General features: G+C 36.1%; 1 protein-coding gene across 1 annotated transcript; it reads left to right on the top strand.

Moving 5' to 3' along the window:
* Positions 1–5,197: 5,197 nt before the first annotated feature.
* On the top strand, positions 5,198–18,647 carry LOC141429428 (galactosylgalactosylxylosylprotein 3-beta-glucuronosyltransferase I-like). The gene is made up of 5 exons (XM_074089731.1): positions 5,198–5,581; positions 6,431–6,584; positions 11,066–11,197; positions 14,690–14,911; positions 18,434–18,647. Exons 1-5 carry the CDS (start codon positions 5,385–5,387, stop codon positions 18,596–18,598), a joined length of 870 nt encoding a protein of 289 aa, XP_073945832.1. The 5' UTR covers positions 5,198–5,384; the 3' UTR covers positions 18,599–18,647.
* The last annotated feature ends 687 nt before the right edge of the window (positions 18,648–19,334 follow it).

Here is a 19,334-nt window from a genome sequence, read left to right as displayed (position 1 = left end):
ACGCGACTCGGCGGCTGCTGTAACACGCGCACTGCGCGCCTCCCTCAGGTCAAATGTCGTTAGATGGTAATGAGACAAATATCTGCATTTACTTACACAATTTTCCTACAACAGCACGAAAATTATATTTTCTAACTCTAGGGCACTGGATTACTCACCTACCTATATCTCGAGGCCAATAGGGTAGTGGTTTAAACTAATGTTCTTTCAAGCAGAGGACCGTGGGTTTAAAATTGGACTTCGAGCTCTGGAACTTGTCAATTTTCTAGGAGATTTTCGGTGAAGAAATTACCTATACATTTACAGGAAACCTGCTTACACCTGCGAATCAATGGTTTATTTTATTAAGTTACTAATTCGCACAGAGTTCGCGTCGAAACTACATTCTACGTCCTCTCAATCTGAGAAGAAGCCTGTGCCCAGTAGTGGGACGTATATAGGCTGTTGATGGTGATGATTGAGTAGGAGGGTTACCAGTCGTGTTTTAGACCTATGGCCGGCAACGCACCCTTCGTTATAGGTCCCCGTGGGTGACGGCGATTGCTTTGTAGCGACTCCTAGCGCCATCTAGTGAACAACGATAGAAACTCCGACCATGTTCTACATCGCGCTATCGAAGTTTCTCAACGCGGTCGCATATATACAAGTTCCGACGCTCTTCCTTCGGACTTCGGTCCCCAGGCATAACAACTGTCTGGAGTGAGATTTCTCTATTGGAGCCTCTCCCCACATTGGTGACCCCGACAATGGACGATAAACGCAGCCTTCGAAGACATCCAAGACGAAGACGCAGTCTCACAGCAGGCCAGACTAACCACACCGTGCACCACTAGCATGTAACTACATATGCCTGGTGTCTACAGTGCAATGTGACAACCTCAACTCCACGCAGCTCACCGCAGCTCACGCAGCTCACCGCAGCTCACGCCACGCAGCTCAACACAGCTTATCGCAGCTCACGCAGCTCACGTGCAGCTCAACGCAACTCGACCAACTCAACGCTCGCCAACAAGGCTCCGAGCAACACACTCCAGCAACTGGCACCTGCAAGCGCCCACATGACACACGCCGACCTCCGGTCTAAAAAGGGGGGTTGATGTAGCGACTCCTAGCGCCATCTGGTGAATAACGATAAAAACCCCGACCATGTTCTACATCGCGCTATCGAAGAGTCTCAACGCGGTCGCATATAATAATATACAAGTTCCGACGCTCTTCCTTCGGACTTCGGTCCCCAGGCATACTCGTAACACCTGCCTGGAGAGAGATCTCTCTATTGGAGCCTCCCCCTACAGTATTTTGGACGTTGCGTGAGGTCCAACGGTATACCACCATACTCCTACATTACCACCCGTAACACCGCATTGCCCGGGACTGTAACCTTCTTACCTGTTAGCTTAAAACATACATTTTTCAGCCCCCACAGAACGGCATTATTTAGCGTTGAGAACTAATTAGCCTTTGCCCCTCAATTCTTGTAATAAAAAATAGATGTATAAAAAAATAAGCTAAAGAAAACAAAAGAAAATCTCACTTGGAACACAAATAGAAACGAGGGGTGAATGAATGAATTGAATGTTGTTTTTAAAACGGGTATTTTTGTGTCATCCGTGATCGTTACATTCTTAGTGCCTCTGGTTATAGTTCCATGTGATCAAAAATATGGACAAAGGAAATTTCTACTCGGTCCCAACCTCGTCCCAACGGATGATCTAAAGATAGCATACCCACGTACGTCCAGTGAAATCAGTGTGGTAGCGAACATGCACTCAAATTACCTTACTAGAAATTTTGCATTCCCTAGAAACCTCATCACTTAGCTTCCGCTACAAGACTAAGCTCATTATTACATCGGAGCTTCTTAGTTGAACCCCCTACCTATTAGGTAGCTCCGTGCAGGTAACTTAAGCCTTTAAGTCAAGTTAAATTTTACTCAATTACTTTATATGAATTTGAGACTTTTGCTGGCCTAATGGTCGCCTAACAACGGGTTCGAAGGATCGAGTTCAAGTAAATTTTGTATGTAAGAGAATTAATTAAGGTAAGTAGGTACCTACCTAGTTTTATTTCGCTGGCTGGAGTAGGTACTCCAGAGAGAGGAGATAGGTAGGTACATATCCTATGAATTTACTTCGTTACAGCTTGGATTTCATCATCATCATCACAGCCTATACGTCCCACTGCTGGGTACATTGTCTTCTCTCAGAATAAGAGGGATTGGACCATTGTTCTCACATGGGTCCAGTGAGTATTGGGAACTCCAATTACATCATTGAGTTGCTGAGGTTTGTGCAGGTTTCCTCACGATATTTTTCTTCGCCGTAAAGCTCGTGGTAATTTTCAAACCTTGATTTACTTACTTTTATGGAAATTACGTTATCGAACTCGTAGGAAAGTTGAAGCCTCAATTTAGGTAAGTATAGCGCATTCCTAATCTCTCGTTCTATCAGTAATGACGAAACAGTAGGTACTTAAATATTAATGCTTGCTAGATTTTATATTGTATATTATACGATGCGAGCAAAATTGTATTACGTTATACCTAATTGCTAATGATAAGTGACTTTTTCTTAGTCGTTAGAATCTTGACAGAGTGTTATCATGGTCGCCGTTCCTGCAGGACTACTACGATACTCAAAGTTCGTGTCGTGCGTTCCCTCTGACACATATACTATTTAATACGAGAGCGAGAGAGACGGTACGATACGAACTTCGAGTTTCGTAGTAGCTCTGCTGTACGGTGGCAAGCTTAACAATCTGACGGCATTTTGTTCCTTTTTGGCCATCTTTCTTGCGTACTACACAGGATTGTGAATGAAATGACTACGTCCGACGTCCGACACGTCCGATGATGTCCAAATCCAACCACCAACCATGGTACCTACCTATCTTTTATTTTGTTTATCATCAGTAGAATTCGGACCGCAGTTCATACAAGTGTGACCAATTTGGGGATAAATTCCCAAGAAACCTAGTAAATAAATTAAATTACTTCGAGTGATAGGAAAATAGCCATTCTGAAATTATCTAAGGCCCATTCCATTACAGTTGTACCCTCATGACCGAGGATCGTGGTCATCAAAGGGCGGTCTAAATTTGACATGGATTTTGTTTCCATCGGCTTCTATCCATAGCAGCCCTGCCGATGGAGCTAAACCTCGGGGACCTGGAGTCCCTAATACGATCGGTCCATCTGGTAGGAGATCTGCCCTGGGCTCGTTTACCATTCGTCAATAGATTATTTTTATTACAAGTCACAAGCTTTTATTTAACTTGCAATGTTTGTATGTGTAAGTCGAAATTTCAAAATTTGCAAACCATATTTCAACCACTTCCGGTCTCCAAAAAAAAGTTAACTAAAAAGGTAAAAAATTTACTAAAAAGAAATCAAAATGAAAAATGAAAAGGAGTACATCCATATTTATCCGTCTCTGGAAATTAAGCTACACGTACACGCTTTCTTATAATGACGAGTAACCACTGAAATCCTGGCTTATCAGGGGTTGTACTAAACCTAAAGCATTCTTAATACGAATACATACATGTGACAAATAATAATAATACATACAGGAGACCCACATACTCGTTTGCAATCCAGTTGAATAAAAAAAAAGATACATAAATTTTATTTTTCTAAAAACTTGTTTTAAAAAATATGTGTTTTAAATTATTGTTTTATTTTAAGTTATTTTTTCAACCGACTTCAAAAACACCCTTATTTATACTCGTCTCTAGAACTTAACTAGTTATCTAACTACACACGCTTCCTTATAATGACTAGTAACCAAATAAGGGGTTATCCTGAACCTACAGTAATGTAGTAAGAATTGGGTTCCCTTTATCTTGCATAATATCGATTCTCCGAAATACACTTTTCATAACAGGTATCTCAAATTTATTTTTAAACGAATTGCATAAGAACGAAACGAACTTTTGCATAATCATAACTTTTCATAATTATGAGTTCGAAATAGTTCGAATAATAGTAATTTCTCAGAATAACAAATAGCAGAACACTCTTATCGACAAATATACTTCTGCAGAATATTAAATAGCAGAACATTAATATCGCCAATATTTAGCAAAAGTAAGCGTGCTGTAACAGCAACAGGCAAAGCGCCAGAACATAACAGCAGCTACATAGTAGGTCGGGTTAGGTTAGAACTGCGACCACAACAGCGCGCGAGCCGAGCAAGCGAAGCGAGCGTGCCGCGGCAGCGGCCGGCGAAGCGCCAGAATCTTACTGCTGCATAAATAATAACCGTTATTTAATTGCAAGAAATGTTTAGTAAAATTTTATTCTGCTTTTTATTATCCTTATGCAAAGTAATATTATGAGATACTTATGTCTTTCTGAAAGTTGCTATTCGAACATGTAAATATTATTCTCATCAATATTATGTGATGTTAATATTCTACTATACAAAATTATGAGAAATGATGGTATGAGAAAAAATACATGCGAAAAGTAATTCAGTGATATGATGATTCTACTAAAAGGTTGGAGAAACGAAATTATGAGATTTGATTTTATGCAACATATTAGTAAACCAGTAAGAATTACTACATACTCTTACATGTGACAAATGTTACTTAAATTTATTTTTTCCTTTTTTAGTTCTTTTTTTTTATTTGCAGACACAACGTCACGTCGCATTGGCACTAAGAAAAGTTTTACATTTGTTAGTTGTTTGTTTTGTATTTTAATGTTTATCATTGAATTTTACGGTAACCTGCTGTATGAAAAGAATTGAAACTCGATTTTATTTCAGTACGACTCCGTTTTTGTTTCAAAAAAATAATATTAATGCCTATGACATTATTTATAATATAAACAATGCCATAGGCATCAACATTATTACGATATTATCGTGATATGGTTTTATTAGTGTTTTAGATGGTTGAACTTGTAAAATGTGAATATTAGTAGTATAGGTCTCTACCTATAAGTACTACAAATATTCACATTTTACAAGCGCACGCGCCATGAATGACTCTTCATTCACGATGACGCGTGCCTTGGTTCTGATTACAATGTCATTAATGCCTGATTTTGTCAAAATCACGCGTGGCACTAGATATAATAAAATAATGTGCTTTGCTGCTCCTATCGCAGGGAGCTGATTTTCTTGAGCTGGCAACTCCTGAATTGACTTGACGCGACGCATTGACGTTTGGATTTTGACAGACTATTGACAGCAATCTATTTGGCATTGCATTGCACCGACAGCGTCTGCAGCAAAGAGTAGTATAATATACAGGGAAATGGAAATGGTCTGCAGTAAACCGAGTTGCTTTTAATCGACACGGATTGCTATGTTTAAATTTTAATATTCCATTAGCTAACGTAAAAAGCCGACAAGCGCGGCCGTGGTGATAGTAAAATGCATTTTGTTAACTTAAAGATTGTGAAAAAGCAATACTTAGCGCTCGGGATGTTGGTTTTCGTAGTATTATTTTTGTTTAATAGTAAGCCAGCGTTTCAGTGTCAGTTTCACCAGGAAGTGGTGGGTTATTTGCCTACGATATATGGGATAACTCCTACGTATTCGAGGTTGGCCCAGAAGGCTGATCTAACAAGGTACTTATGTGTTCACTGATTATGATTACCTTTACATCTCGTGTTGAATTTGCCCTTGATTAGATGAACTATCATGTTTATTTGGCCGACGCGCTTGGCAATGGTTAAATTATTAATACCTTCATTGCTCAAGTAAGCGAGTTTTATTTATAAATCTGCTACCTGTTTCTTAAAGGTATCTTTGAACAGCTGTACAAATTTAATTGAGTAGGTAATTAGACTAACTATACGCTCGCGTCATCTAATCTTTACTTTTATTACAAATAGGAATAATTTAATTATGTTTGTTTGTATCTATCAGTAAAACTCAAAAACCAAACTGATTTAAATTTGTGGCTCTTAAATTTTGTAAATTGTTATTTTTGACTTTTCCGACTCAAAAGGTGGCCGACCCCTGCCCTAAGCCATAGAAAGTTTTGTAAATAGGCCAGGCGATCTAATATTTTTAAAACTTTACTGTGTCTGCCTATTTTTCTTTTTTTATTATTATTAACAAAGCTTAAGTACACCAAATGTGACTATGTCAGCCTCAGACATATGCAGCAGGCACTCTTCTCCACTAGGCACACTGAGCAACACCCGTAAAAAAGAAAAAAGACATATTATGTAGCTGCAGATACGTATGTCTAGGCCTATGCATACCTACAGTGACGCAACACCACTAAAAGAGTGCTGCGATGTCACAGGATGATGTGCACATAGGTTAGGAATAAGGTGATATTTCATTCAAGACAAGTGTGAATTTCCTGCAGGATGCAGATGAAATGCCATGTATCAGTTAGTTTTCTTTAAATATATCAATTTTGTGGGCTCTAAGTGTAATTATGTTACTGTATTTTTCTCACACAGGTTATCACAGACTCTGATGCTGGTGAAGAATTTCCACTGGATAGTCATTGAGGACTCGGAAAAAAAAACCAAGCTCGTTGAGAATTTGCTGAAGGAGTCAACTATTAAATATACCCATCTCAATGTTAAAACAAATAAGGCGAAACATTCCACGGTATGTGAAATTCTTTTTATAATTATATTTACATAATAAGAAATGCATGATTAAAGCAAGACAAGGATGTACACTGTACGGTCTCATTGCAAATTCTTATAAAAAAAAATATTTTGACATGTGAAAACTTTTGTTACTATCGAGAAAACAGAAGTTTGTATGGCCTGTTTCCTGTTTTGCATACTTACTATATCAATATCAATATCAATATACTGTTTCCAGTTGGTCATTGCTTATAAGAGTGTCTCTTTTTCCCTTTGAGGTATGTAACCATAAAAACTAAGTATTAAGACAAGGAAACTAAATATTATGCCGCTGTAGTAAAAGTTATAATTTACGAGTGGCTACGAATAAATTTTCATTTATTGAATTGTTGTGGTAGTCTCATAGTTTGACCTATCTATGGTCTCTCAAGAAGAGGCTCATGGGTTCAAGTCTGGATGTGTGTCCTTCTGAGTTTTTCAAAAATTACGTGCAAAATCACATTTCAAATTTACCACAAGCTTTATGGTTAAGGAAAAAATCGAGAGGAAACCTGCACAAACCTGATAAGTAATTCAATGGTGTGTATGAAGTTCGTAATTCAATCTAGGCCAGCCTGGGAACTATAGTCCAAGTCCTCTCATTCTGAAAGGAGGCCTGGGCTCTGCAGTGAGATGTCATTATATAGGCTGCAATGTCACAAACGTGATTCGTTAAGGAAAATTATACATACACTAAATATTCTTGCACATTGCTAAATGCGTATATGTGTATGACCTTATGTCATGTAGGACAAATAATAACCTGTTAAAAATACTTTGTGCATCATGGACATATCACTTAATGAATTTTGTGCGCTTTTGATAGATTTATTTATTGATTTTATTTATTTATTTATGGATAATAAAGACTTACAGTATACACCAATGCGTCTCTATTACTAGCTAAACAAACAAAACACGTAATTGATAGATACATAATAAATAACTACATTTAGCACATATGTGTGAAATGTTGATTGCATAATTCCTTGTTCTACTTACACAAATATGTGTTATGCAAAGTTGTAGAATAAAAAAAAATTCTACAGTTAGGACTGAATATTGTAGCAATCACCCTTGTTATACAATAACTCTTTGTTGTACACCACAATATAGAAAGCAGTACAGAAAAGAGAGATGTATGTATACATTTTTTTTCTTGGTGAACAATAGGCGGCCTTATCGCCTTTTTTTCCATTCTCAAAACTTTTTTACTTTTAACTTGTTCCGAGGCATTATAACATGCTTCAAAATACTACAATTATTTTATCATGCTTTCTGAGGACTGCTGCTAAAAAGTAGGTACTTTGACTTACTTAAAATCTTTACTACACATTTTTGGTTAAAATTTTCGACAAATGTTTCATTAAGTATGTTATTTCCCAAGGAAATCCGAAAGTCTCATATATTTCGTAACTATTCTGTTCTCGCTTTAAACAGGTTGTTAGGTGCAAATTTAACAATTTATGACCTTTGGAACAGGGCACTTAGAATGTTCTAAAAGGTGAGTTTAGGTGTAGTAAAAGTGCCACCATTTTTTTCTTAAGAGTGCCAACCTTGTTCAAGTTTTTGACTGTGGTTCTTTTCTTGTTTTTTTTTATTATTCTTTTATTACCTATTTTTCTTTTTTTAATATTGCTGAATACATAAATCAGATAAGCATCAGCCTGGAACTACCGTAAGTTTGTGATAAAAAACCATAATATTTTTTTTTTGTGTTTTTGATCGCACATTCCTTGAACTTTGAGCTCTTGCGATAAAAAAAACTGCAATAATTCTTATTACCTAATAGCGTAAAAAAACCAGCCTGTTTAATGCTTATTTAAAAATACACATTGTCAACTTTTACTCAGAAAACTTTAAAGAAAATCGTTAAAATACTGACGAAGGAGACGCTTTTAGTTAGTAAATCTGGAAAATTGTGGCACTTTTACCAAACCTAAATTTACTATTTAATGTCCCTAACTACTAAGTGCCCTCTCTACCATTTACATAACAACCTGTATAAAGGTATTTATAGCGGGGTCCTTGTAGGGCGGTTTTAAACTATCGTTTATTCTGCGCGTATATGGTAATTTTTGGCATACGCGCTTACGTACACGGTGGATAAAACTAAACGCGCGTTTACGCGCTCATTTCTACTTATTTAACGCTAGAAGGAAACAAAAGTGCACTAGAAGAGCTACTAGGAAATTCAAAAATCGACGTTCGTATAGTACCATCCCTCTCACTCTCATATTAAATAATATTAGCGTCTGCGGGACGGTACGATACAAACATGAGCTTGTACGCGCGTCCACAGGCTTCCAAAAACGATCTTTTACGCGCAAATGAAACGCTAGTCTGTTACCGCCCTTCTAAGTCTTGGTTAAGGGTGCCTCGCCAAATAGCTGTATGAGGCACGTTTTCGTATAGGTACTACCTAAAAGTTCAAATCGCACCGTAAGTATCTTGGCCTGTGAATAAGGCGTGAACAAAGCCCGGTCTATTGTAAACCTTTTGTAGTTTTATTTTAGAAAACATTGTTATTCGATAAATAAAGTCCCCAATAAATTTCAGGTTATGGATGTGAATATTTGTTTATTCAAGATGCCAAGTTACAACACTAGTTGGTATTGTGTATGTTGGCTTTTTTTATGATTAACTAACCAACGTTTTGACTAATTTTTTTGTCTGATGAATTATAATTATGACTTTTAAATTAAATCGCTTAACATAATGTAATTATGCCCTTATCTTTAAATGTTGTTTTTTGTTTAACTGTATTAATATTAAAATTTAGCACATTTTGCAATAATAAAAGCTGAAAAAGTTCGAATAAGTTTTGTACCACACCACAACTACAATAAATATTTACAAATGTTTATTTATTATTTATAATATTTAGGTTAACTTCAATACATATTTGACTATGATTAAATTGGTCATTGTTGGTGTATTTTGCTTACTTTAATAGCATTATTTCGTACGGCCTTATTTTATGGGGATCTGCTGCAGACATTGAGTCAATTTTTATCTTACAAAAGAGAGCAATTAGAGCAATTTATAATTTGAAGACGCGTGAATCTTTAAGATCTTTTTTTAAGGAAACAGATATCCTAACCCTGCCGTCGCTTTATGTTTTTGAAATAATCATGTATGTTAGGAAGAACATATGTGATTTTCCCACTAACGTCGATAAGCCAAAGGCTACTAGAAACACAGGGAAGCTTAAAGTTCCATCTTACAGACTGGCTAAACCAAAAAGTCTTTTCTGGGAAATTGCATACGTTTTTATAATAAATTCCAAAAAATATCATAAATGAAACGGATACAAAATTCAGATCTATTGTCAAGAAGACATTAATATCAAAGGCGTATTATAAAGTTAATGATTATATCATGGACAGGGATATTTGGAAATAATTCCGATCCGCATTAGCGATCCCTTCAAATAGCGAACCTACTGTGTTAAAAATAAAGTTGTGTTAAATACTTGTGATGTATACATATCATTTAATAATATTGTAAATCTGTTTTAAAAAAATATATATATACCTCGTTGAGTTTCTTGCCGGATTCTTCTCAGCAGAGGTTTTTCCGAACCGGTGGTAGATTTTTTTTTGACATTCATAAGTGCTTGTTATAGCCTAAATTGAATAAAGATATTTTGACTTTGACTTTGACTTTGATCCAATAACTCTGTCTGTTTGTTGTCTAGTTAGATATTGACTGTTTAAAATGTAGAGCGTAAATATTTGATTTCTGACTTAGGTACTGAGATTTTTTTCACGATATTCGATAGTGCTGGCAGCATGAAATGGCGGCAAGTTAAAAATAAATAGGATTGTTACCGCAGATAAAAAAATATCGGTAACAAATGCGTAATAGGTAGGTACCTTAGCTAGGACATAGGTACAGTCATGGAAACTATTTTTTTCTTTATTTTCAATTTGGATTCACTTTCGAGCTTGCCAACCTGATTTTCAGATTTTCATAAACGATGTTTGCTTTACATTGCTACTGCCGTGGCTCGATGACGAATTGTACATAGTAATTCCTCAATGTATTGCCTCGATGACTTTATTGTGAAAAGGTTCCCTCCCAGTAGGTCACCATTTAAATCTGTACCGTAATACCAACGAAATAATATTACTTTTAATAACAGTTTTTAATGATTCACGGTTATTTACACTAGATATATTTTGCTACGGGATCATACATAATGCATGCAAGCGTGTCGATATATCGGAAGCTCATTGAAGGTGATCGCGATCTATATCTCATAACAAATATATCTAGTATTATTTTTAATATTAAATCTACTGCGTTAGTAACTATTAACGTGTCAGATTATATAAAACGTGAGAAACATTATTTTGTTTTGAACTAATAACAAACAACTGTTTATTATATTTGTTTTTCTTCCACAATCCCGTTCGTTTTCAATATTTTTTTACATTATTCGTATATTTGCAGGCAAGTGGGGTTGAACAGAGAAACTTGGCGCTGGATTGGCTCCGAAAATATCTGCAGACGCCGGAGGGAGCGCCCGGAGTTGTTTTCTTCATGGATGATGACAACACCTACTCTTTAAAAGTTTTTGAAGAGGTGAGTCAAAATAGTCGTTTTAAAGCCCAGTTTAGACCTCCAAAACCACTTGCAAGTCAGTATTATGCATCAGACATGCAAGAAAAATCGCACAGGTATGATAATAGCCTTGTCCAGAAAAAAAAACGACATTTCTGGCCAATAATTCAGAAATTATCAGAAGAAGCAAGACTATAGACTACTTATGTACAAAAACTTCTTTCCATTGTTGAATGTTTTTTTCTCAACAACAACTACAACTGAATTGATTTCAATTCCTAATAAATAATATGATTTTGTTATTTTCCTTTGCAGATTTCTGTAAGTACATTTTGTCTTACTATAGATATTAGATATTAAGTTTTTACGAAGTAAAAATTTGAGATTTAAGTATTTCTTATTTACTTACTTAATATTTGTTTAATTAAACATGTATAGGTATAGTGAATGTAGAGTTAAAAAAAAGTGAATGTAGAGTTTTCTCGCAAATTGATTATATTGCGACATTGTATGTAGCAAACGAGTAAAATGTAATTAAATCTATTTAATTAGAATTACTCTGTGATAGATTTAACTGCCTATCTCAATGAGGGCTAGTTGGCGCCATTGTAGACAGAGGTCCTGCCTGAGGTATAGTGGATAGTTTTTTATTAAGGGCGTGAAAACACAAACCGAACCATAAAAATATCGAGCATGCTAGGAGGACAAAGGTTTCCGAAAGACAAAAAATTCTCAAAACACAGACATTCATTGCCCCATAACGCATATTTGCCATATTAATTTCAGTTATTGCAAAACATTCACAAAATTGTTCTAATTATAAATAAACCCGCGTAGCTCACCCAAAAACAGAGACATTTGACATTTCACAGACCTCACGCTACACTAGCGCCTCTAGCGGCGAATTCATACGCGGTAGCCCTCATTTCATTTGCTGATGCACCTTTCACTGTTTATATTAACGATATCATACCACGAGAGAAAGTCAAGCATTTCATTTACTATGTTTACTTTGCCACTTTCATAATATCTTGTTTATGAAACATTACATTCTTGTTGTGTTTTGTTCCAAATGTAAACAAATCTTAAATGTTAATTCATGAAACATTCTCAAAACAAATAACAGATAACATAATCATATATTCTATTGAGTAGTTTAAAATATTAGGCATTAGAGATCCGTTTCTTAAAACATCAAAATCCTACAAGATCCATTTTCTACAATATCATAGAATATCCGTTTTCTAAGATATCCAATCTGAGATGATACGTTTCCCATACCATCCAAATTCTAGTAGACATGTTTCCAGTAATAACCAAAGTCTAGAAGATCCGTTTCCTAAGCTATGAAAACCTGACAAAATACGTTTCCTATAGCATCTAAATTGTAGTTTAGTTAGTTAGACACGTTTCCAGTAATAACCAAATCCTAGAAGATCTGTTTCCTAATTTTAAAGTATATTTCATATGGTGACGGGCGTTTTTGGGAATGAATGTTCTGGGAAAAAGGCATTTAGCTAAATTGACGTTTTGGGAAATTTATCTAATAGGGAAATGGATATTCTAGGAAACAAAGGTTTTAGGTGTATTATTTTTAAGAATATATGTTTTTAGAAAGTAGATGTTATAGAATAATGGATTTTTTGGTACATCAGTATCTCAGGAAAGAGATGTTTTAAATCCAACGGATACTTTTAACTTTTATATGTGTAGATGAGTTTTTGTTGCATTTTAACTTTCTGATCTACTGTTAATGCACCACCTGTTGTAAACTAGTCCTTCCTTCTCTCTGTAAAAAGGTTGCCTGGAAGAGATCGCTCTTAAGCTATAAGGCCGCCTATTGCTTACCTTGTAATTTTCTCTGTGTACCGGTTTTCTGTATCGCTTACTATTTCTGGTGTACAATAAAGAGTAATTGTATTGTATTGTAAGTATTGTATTTTAGGAAACGGATCTCTCGTGCCTGAACATTGAATAATGTTTGTTAAAACCATTTTTTTATTTAGGAATCCATTTGCAAAATATTAGACTTAGGGGCTGTTTCACCATCCATTGATTAGTGTTAACTGGCGGTTAGGTGTGATGCCGTCTCTATTTATTTTGTTCAAATAGACGGAGACGGCATCACATTTAACCGTCGGTTAACGCTAATCAATGGATGGTGAAACAGCCCCTTAAAAGTGCTAATTTTGTTAGAGGCAAGTGTCCTCTCCCTACCACAAGCTAAGCCGTTAGCTTAAAAAATCGGAAAAAAATCATTATGGTAGTATATCTAATGATTTTAAAGGGAAAACTATCACAGCTTTGTATGTTTTACAAGTGAACGAGTAATAGTCGATCATAACTTAGTATTGACTATTTGCCACATATTAGTAGGTAGCTACGGAACCCCACATTGCGCGTAACACACTCTTAACTGATTTTTTTATTCTGTTTTTTCAACATTTAAAATTGTACACTTCCTGGAACATGAACTCATACTATCTTTACTCCTAGTTGTACTGGGTCGAGTGTTTTCAAACACTTCATAATATTCAAGTAGGTACATAATGTAGGTATATTTGGAGTACATATTAATTGCAAAGATAACGGCTGATAATGTTGCGGTTTTGCTTTAATTATCATACAAATATATGTTAAGTACCTAATTTGTTATAGTTCAGTAACTATTGAAATAGAGATTTAAGTTTGTATCAGATACAAGAAAAAAACCGGCCAAGAGCGTGTCGGACACGCCCAAAATACGGTTCCGTAGCCATTACGAAAAAAATAAGAAACATTTTTCTAAGGATTTCGTATTTTATACGGAATCTTCCAAGTTTAGGCATATTTTATACCTTAGACTGCTATTTACTCTTAACCTGTCCTCTCCCAGAGGCACAAATTTGTGCCCAAATTCCTTTGATCCTGTTATCCTGGGAGATGACAGATTAAACTACTAATAATTCTCAAGAAAACTTAGCCGTTATAGTTTTCCTTGAAAGTTTGATATACTTACTACCATACTGAATTTTTTCAAATTTTTCCACCCACCGGTTTAGATTTTAGAGGGGGGGGGAGCTCGATTTTAATCAAAATTTGCACTTTAAAGTAGAATATTTCGCAAAAAAATCAATGAATTGAAAAATCGTCTTAGCAAACCCCTAATGGTTTAAAAAGACGTAACCAACGATACCCCACACGACAGGGTTGGATGAGAAAAAAAAATTGTGATATATTTTATAGTGTATTGTATAGTGCGTGAGTGCGTGCGTGCGTGCGTGCGTGCGTGCGCGTGTGTGTGTGTGTGTGTGTGTGTGTGTGTGTGTGTGTGTGTGTGTCTGTAGCACCGTAGGTCTTAAACGGGTAGGCCGATTTGAATGCGGTTTTCTAGCGATGGCTAAGAAGCCATGTTTTATCAAAATCGGTTCAGCTGTTTTTGAGATATTGAACTTTTTTTTAAATTAGTTTTAAACGTTTTATGGCTGATTAAAAAAAAAACAAATACTCAAATGTTCTAAATTTTAATTTCAGATGAGAAAGGTGAAGAGAGTGGGTGTATGGCCGGTGGGCATAGTTGGCGGCATGCGGGTGGAAAGACCCTTGGTCACCGATGGGAAGGTCTCAGGGTTCAGTGCTCTATGGAAACCCTACAGGCCCTTCCCCCTTGACATGGCTGGCTTCGCCATCAACGCTACTCTGTTCTTGGACTATCCGGAAGCAAAATTTTCTAGAAAAGTTCAATCTGGGTTCCAGGTTAGTTTCGAGTGTCTTTTGTTTTTATTCTAAGACCTTTCGCCATTTGTTAACAAATTTGATGTGACAGTTAAATGTGATGCTGTCTTGGTTTATTCGCACAGATTAATCAGAGGCTGCATGCTGCATAGCAGATATAGTCTCACGCGCGGGCACTCGCGATATCATTAACTATCTCTTTATACCTTCATCCTGTAATACCTGACTGACGGGTGAGCCAAGAAATTATTTTAGTTCATTCAGGTAATTTTGATAGAATGGCGGCAATTCGTATAGTTGTGCAACTTAAAATAGCGCATTCAAAAAATAACATATTTGCATAACCATGTTTAAAAATGCCTTTTATTTACTTCACCCGTAGGTAGCGTTCCAAGTTCCAACGTTCATTCATTAATGATTCTATTCACAATGTAGGTCGCATTTTAATTTCAGATAGTTAATATAATTACAGTGCCGATTTTTGTTCGTCATACGGGTACGACCGCGTTATCGGCTTTCACTTATAGATTTTTATATCGGACGCATGGCTCTATCAACATCCTTTGGTGATACGTATTTTAATAACAATAAACGTACAATCGCATGAGAATATCGAGCCCTGTGCCTACTGACACGAATTTGATGGTGAGCAAAACAAAAGTAGTTAATTAAAAATAAAAATATGGCTCTGGCCATCACAGGATCTTGCCATTGTTTATTGGGTTTTGCCGTTGCACGGTAAAAAAATCTAGTAAAGGAAATATGAGAGGTAATGGTGGATAAACGATGACAGCGCGTTTCAAACAATAGTAGATTAGTTAGTAGCAAGCACGTAGCTAAGGTTAGTAGGTAACGATATATTATACTTTAGTACATACTACTACAAACGATACGTATCAGATTCAAAGAAAAAATTCTCGCAACCGCACCATAAGTATTCACAACCACACAAGACACAATAATATTATTACAAATACATGATAACACCAGACGACCTAGTGGTGGTTAGAGAACCTGACCTGACTACGAAGCTTGAGGTCCCGGGTTCGATTCCCGTGTCGGGGCAGATATTTGTATAAAAAATACAAATGTTTGTTATTTAAGTATGTAACTAACTATAATAATAGATTCTATATAAGTAGCATAACACAGCTTAGTACGCATAACACAAGTTTTGCTAAGCTTACTTTGGGACTAGGTCAATTGGTGTGAATGAATTGTCCCGTGATATTTATTTATTTAACACGACGGATACAGAGAATGTGTCATTGCGGTTTCGAATTGCACGTGCTATAAAATTGTGTGTGATTTATGCGTGCGAAACCACGGGTATGGGCTATTGTATATTAATTACTAAAATGTAAAGGAAAAATGTAGTTACATCACCAGGCATAATGAGCCTAAAATTGCCAAGTACTGTTACCCGACCTTGTTTCTACAGCTAACCCGGCTACGGTAATCAATAACCTTATTTTCATAAGTGGCGTTAGTATTCATTATTAGCACTTTTACTGATCCCAAATGTGCCGTAGCGTGACGTTAGGGCACGTTCACGCAGCGGTCCGTTTTATCGTATCGTAGTCTAGTATATAGTGAGTTCAATCACAATAAATGCTGTATACTGTGTGTGTACTCGCTCATACAAAACTTCTAAGTCGCCGAATGTTATGATAAAACGGATCAGTAAAATAACGAGCTTAGGATGCTTATAGTCAAAATACCACCAACGGGACTTATCACGCTAACACACACGAGTAATATTTATCAGCGCGAGTTCGAAGGACTCGCGCTGCTAGGCAGACTTGACACCCCACACTTCAATCTACTCGTGACCACGGCCACCTTGCGTCGAGGTAAATATTACTCGTGTGTGTAAGAGTGATACTTAAGTCCCGTTTGTGGTATTTTGACTGAGTGAAAATCACAAAAGTTTAAGACGTTAGGATGCTTAGTCGCAAAAAAACTTAAAAGGGATATAAAAGGAAACCTTGTATTTATACATTAGCAAAAAAAGCTAATTAAAATAATTTAAGTCTTTAAAATTTTTCAAAATAAATGTTCAAATTTTAAATGTAATCAAATTTTCTTGATAAAACGTGAAGAAAAAGGGCAAATATGTTGCGCGCTTGGAACGGTGACCATGTCAGATTGTATGCAGAACGTCACTGGTAGCTATTTTCGCTTTATGTACAAACGACGACAGTGAAATAACTGATCTGTAGGTAATAGACGCTTTAATTACCTTTCGCGCATTGTGTACGCATGTGATAAGGATACACGCGACAAATTGATTTATTACAACACAAATCAGTTAATTTAAACGTTCATTCTTAAAAATTACAAACTGGTTATGGCTACCTTTGGTTTCCCTAAAAAAGACAAGCAACTGTTAAATAAACGGAAGCTTTAGCTGAATCGAACAAATTCTGGCAGTTTTTTTTTACAAAAAAAAACCCACAATTTGCTTTTCGTGTAGGTTGCTCACACTTGCACTGTGTAAGTTTTTGTACTTTACTGTGTGTGGTCGACCAAAGCATTCCTTTACCTTGTTTCAATGTCAAACAAGACTAATCACCTACATTATAAATAGGGCCAACTTTTTTTTCTAATGTACACGAGATGTCGATTCACAAGAGCTGGCCTGGCACGAACAGACTGCATGATAATGTCTAAATGCCCACCAGAAAATGATTAATAAAAGTATATTCAGAAAGTGACAATTATAAAATAAATAAAATATAAAAAAAACTCCATTGTAGTAAAATCTGTGTAGTGAACCATCAAATCTTTCTGCCTTGGGTTTTGCTGCTTAATCCTTATAATAATGTGGAGATATTATATAATTTTGATTTGTAGGCGTTTTGTAGGTGATTTGGGCCGTCGACTCAGGCAAAAAGGGGAGGACCCTCGCTCCGAGTCATTTCTGGTGCAAAGGCTGTCCATAGCTATCCAACGTGGAAATGCCGCAAGCGTTATGGGCACCTTTGGGGCGGGAATGGCGAGGGGCGAGTTATTTGACTAGGTTATAGTTTTCTTTTGTTATTATGAATGTACAGTAATTAATATATTTTGATTTTGTTCTTGAATAATGAAGAAGAAGCAATGTGCTTGCTTACAATATACAGGGAGACAAAGACAGCGACACTCACAAATGACGACAAATGACGGCGTTTCTTTCGTTCAATTCATTCAAGCTCTTGTGAATTAACCCACACTGTCATAAATGGTGATTCACTAAATAGGTCGACTATACCAAATTTAATGTGCTTATCGTGAGCTCGATAGTTCACACAAACGATTAATAAATCTGCTGTAGTAGTATATTTTTGTGCGGATTGATAAGCGCTCCTCTTTGCAGTTGTAACTTCACGCTACAAAATATTTGACAACCGTTAATAGTTTCAAAGTAACTAAAAATCTAATTTTTCAGTTTGATCTAAAAATTGAATTGTTTCCAGGGCTACAATAAAGTGGTTCCTTATTAAATTGTTCTTTGTGGCCGCTATAATCAACCATCTCACACGATTTCTTTTTAAATTCCAGGAGAGCGAGATACTAAAGTACTTCGCGACTGTAAAAGATCTCGAGCCGCTAGCAGACAACTGTACCAAAGTGTACGTATGGCACACACGCACACAGAAGATGGCTATACTCAACCCCAAGAAACTAAAACATCCACCAATAAACGATGACCATATCGAGGTGTGATTCTCTCAGGCTTTCCTATTGGTCATATTCTATGAAGCGTCGAACACGTGGCTCTTGTAAACCTTAAATGTAAGGAAAGAAAGGTGTTTAAACGGGAAACTTGGATAATGAGCTGTGCTCGGTTTTGTATTTAAGCCTACTAAGGTATTGAAAGATATTTGTATTGTAAAAGAACAAAATCATGAACGGTGTCTACCACAATGATATTCTTTTGATAGTCATTTAGCACGTTCTTTTAGCTATGAAATGTGAAAGTGACACATTTAGTCAATAGTACCTAGTATTATAGAATAACAAGTTAAAGACTCGGAGACACTTTTTTGATTATACAATATGCCAAAAGATTAGTTGCTGCTACGTTTTATTGGTGAACCGCCATAAGATCGCCGTAAGATCGATCCGAAGTACAACTTTGTCTCACTAAGCCATAGTTGCATTTATCAAGGAAGTCACTAGGCCATTTATTGTGAAAAGATTATACTGCGGATCAAGCTAACGCGGCGTATATGTGCTTCATTTCCACATATAAAACGCTTAATTAAGAGGCGCAATTAATTGAACAATAAAATTATTGGCAATATTTTGTTTAAATACTCACATACTACTCAATATTTTAGTACCATCTAGCTATTGTATTGACATAAGAAATTTGTAGTTTGTTAGAAACACTTCTATGTAAGTGTTTAAAATTTAATTAACATAAGAGTCATTGAAGCCCAATATTTGTAAAAAAAAT

This window comes from Choristoneura fumiferana, chromosome 7 (assembly GCF_025370935.1).
Source record: "Choristoneura fumiferana chromosome 7, NRCan_CFum_1, whole genome shotgun sequence".
Lineage (NCBI taxonomy): Eukaryota > Metazoa > Arthropoda > Insecta > Lepidoptera > Tortricidae > Choristoneura > Choristoneura fumiferana.
This window is presented reverse-complemented; position numbering and strand designations above follow the sequence as displayed.

Excerpts from the sequence above, each read along its gene's own strand:
- LOC141429428 (XM_074089731.1), top strand. The coding sequence starts at position 5,385 with ATGCATTTTGTTAACTTAAAGATTGTGAAAAAGCAATACTTAGCGCTC. Across the intron at positions 6,585-11,065 it reads ATAAGGCGAAACATTCCACG|GCAAGTGGGGTTGAACAGAG; the intron begins GTATGTGAAATT and ends GTATATTTGCAG. Across the intron at positions 11,198-14,689 it reads CTTTAAAAGTTTTTGAAGAG|ATGAGAAAGGTGAAGAGAGT; the intron begins GTGAGTCAAAAT and ends TTTTAATTTCAG.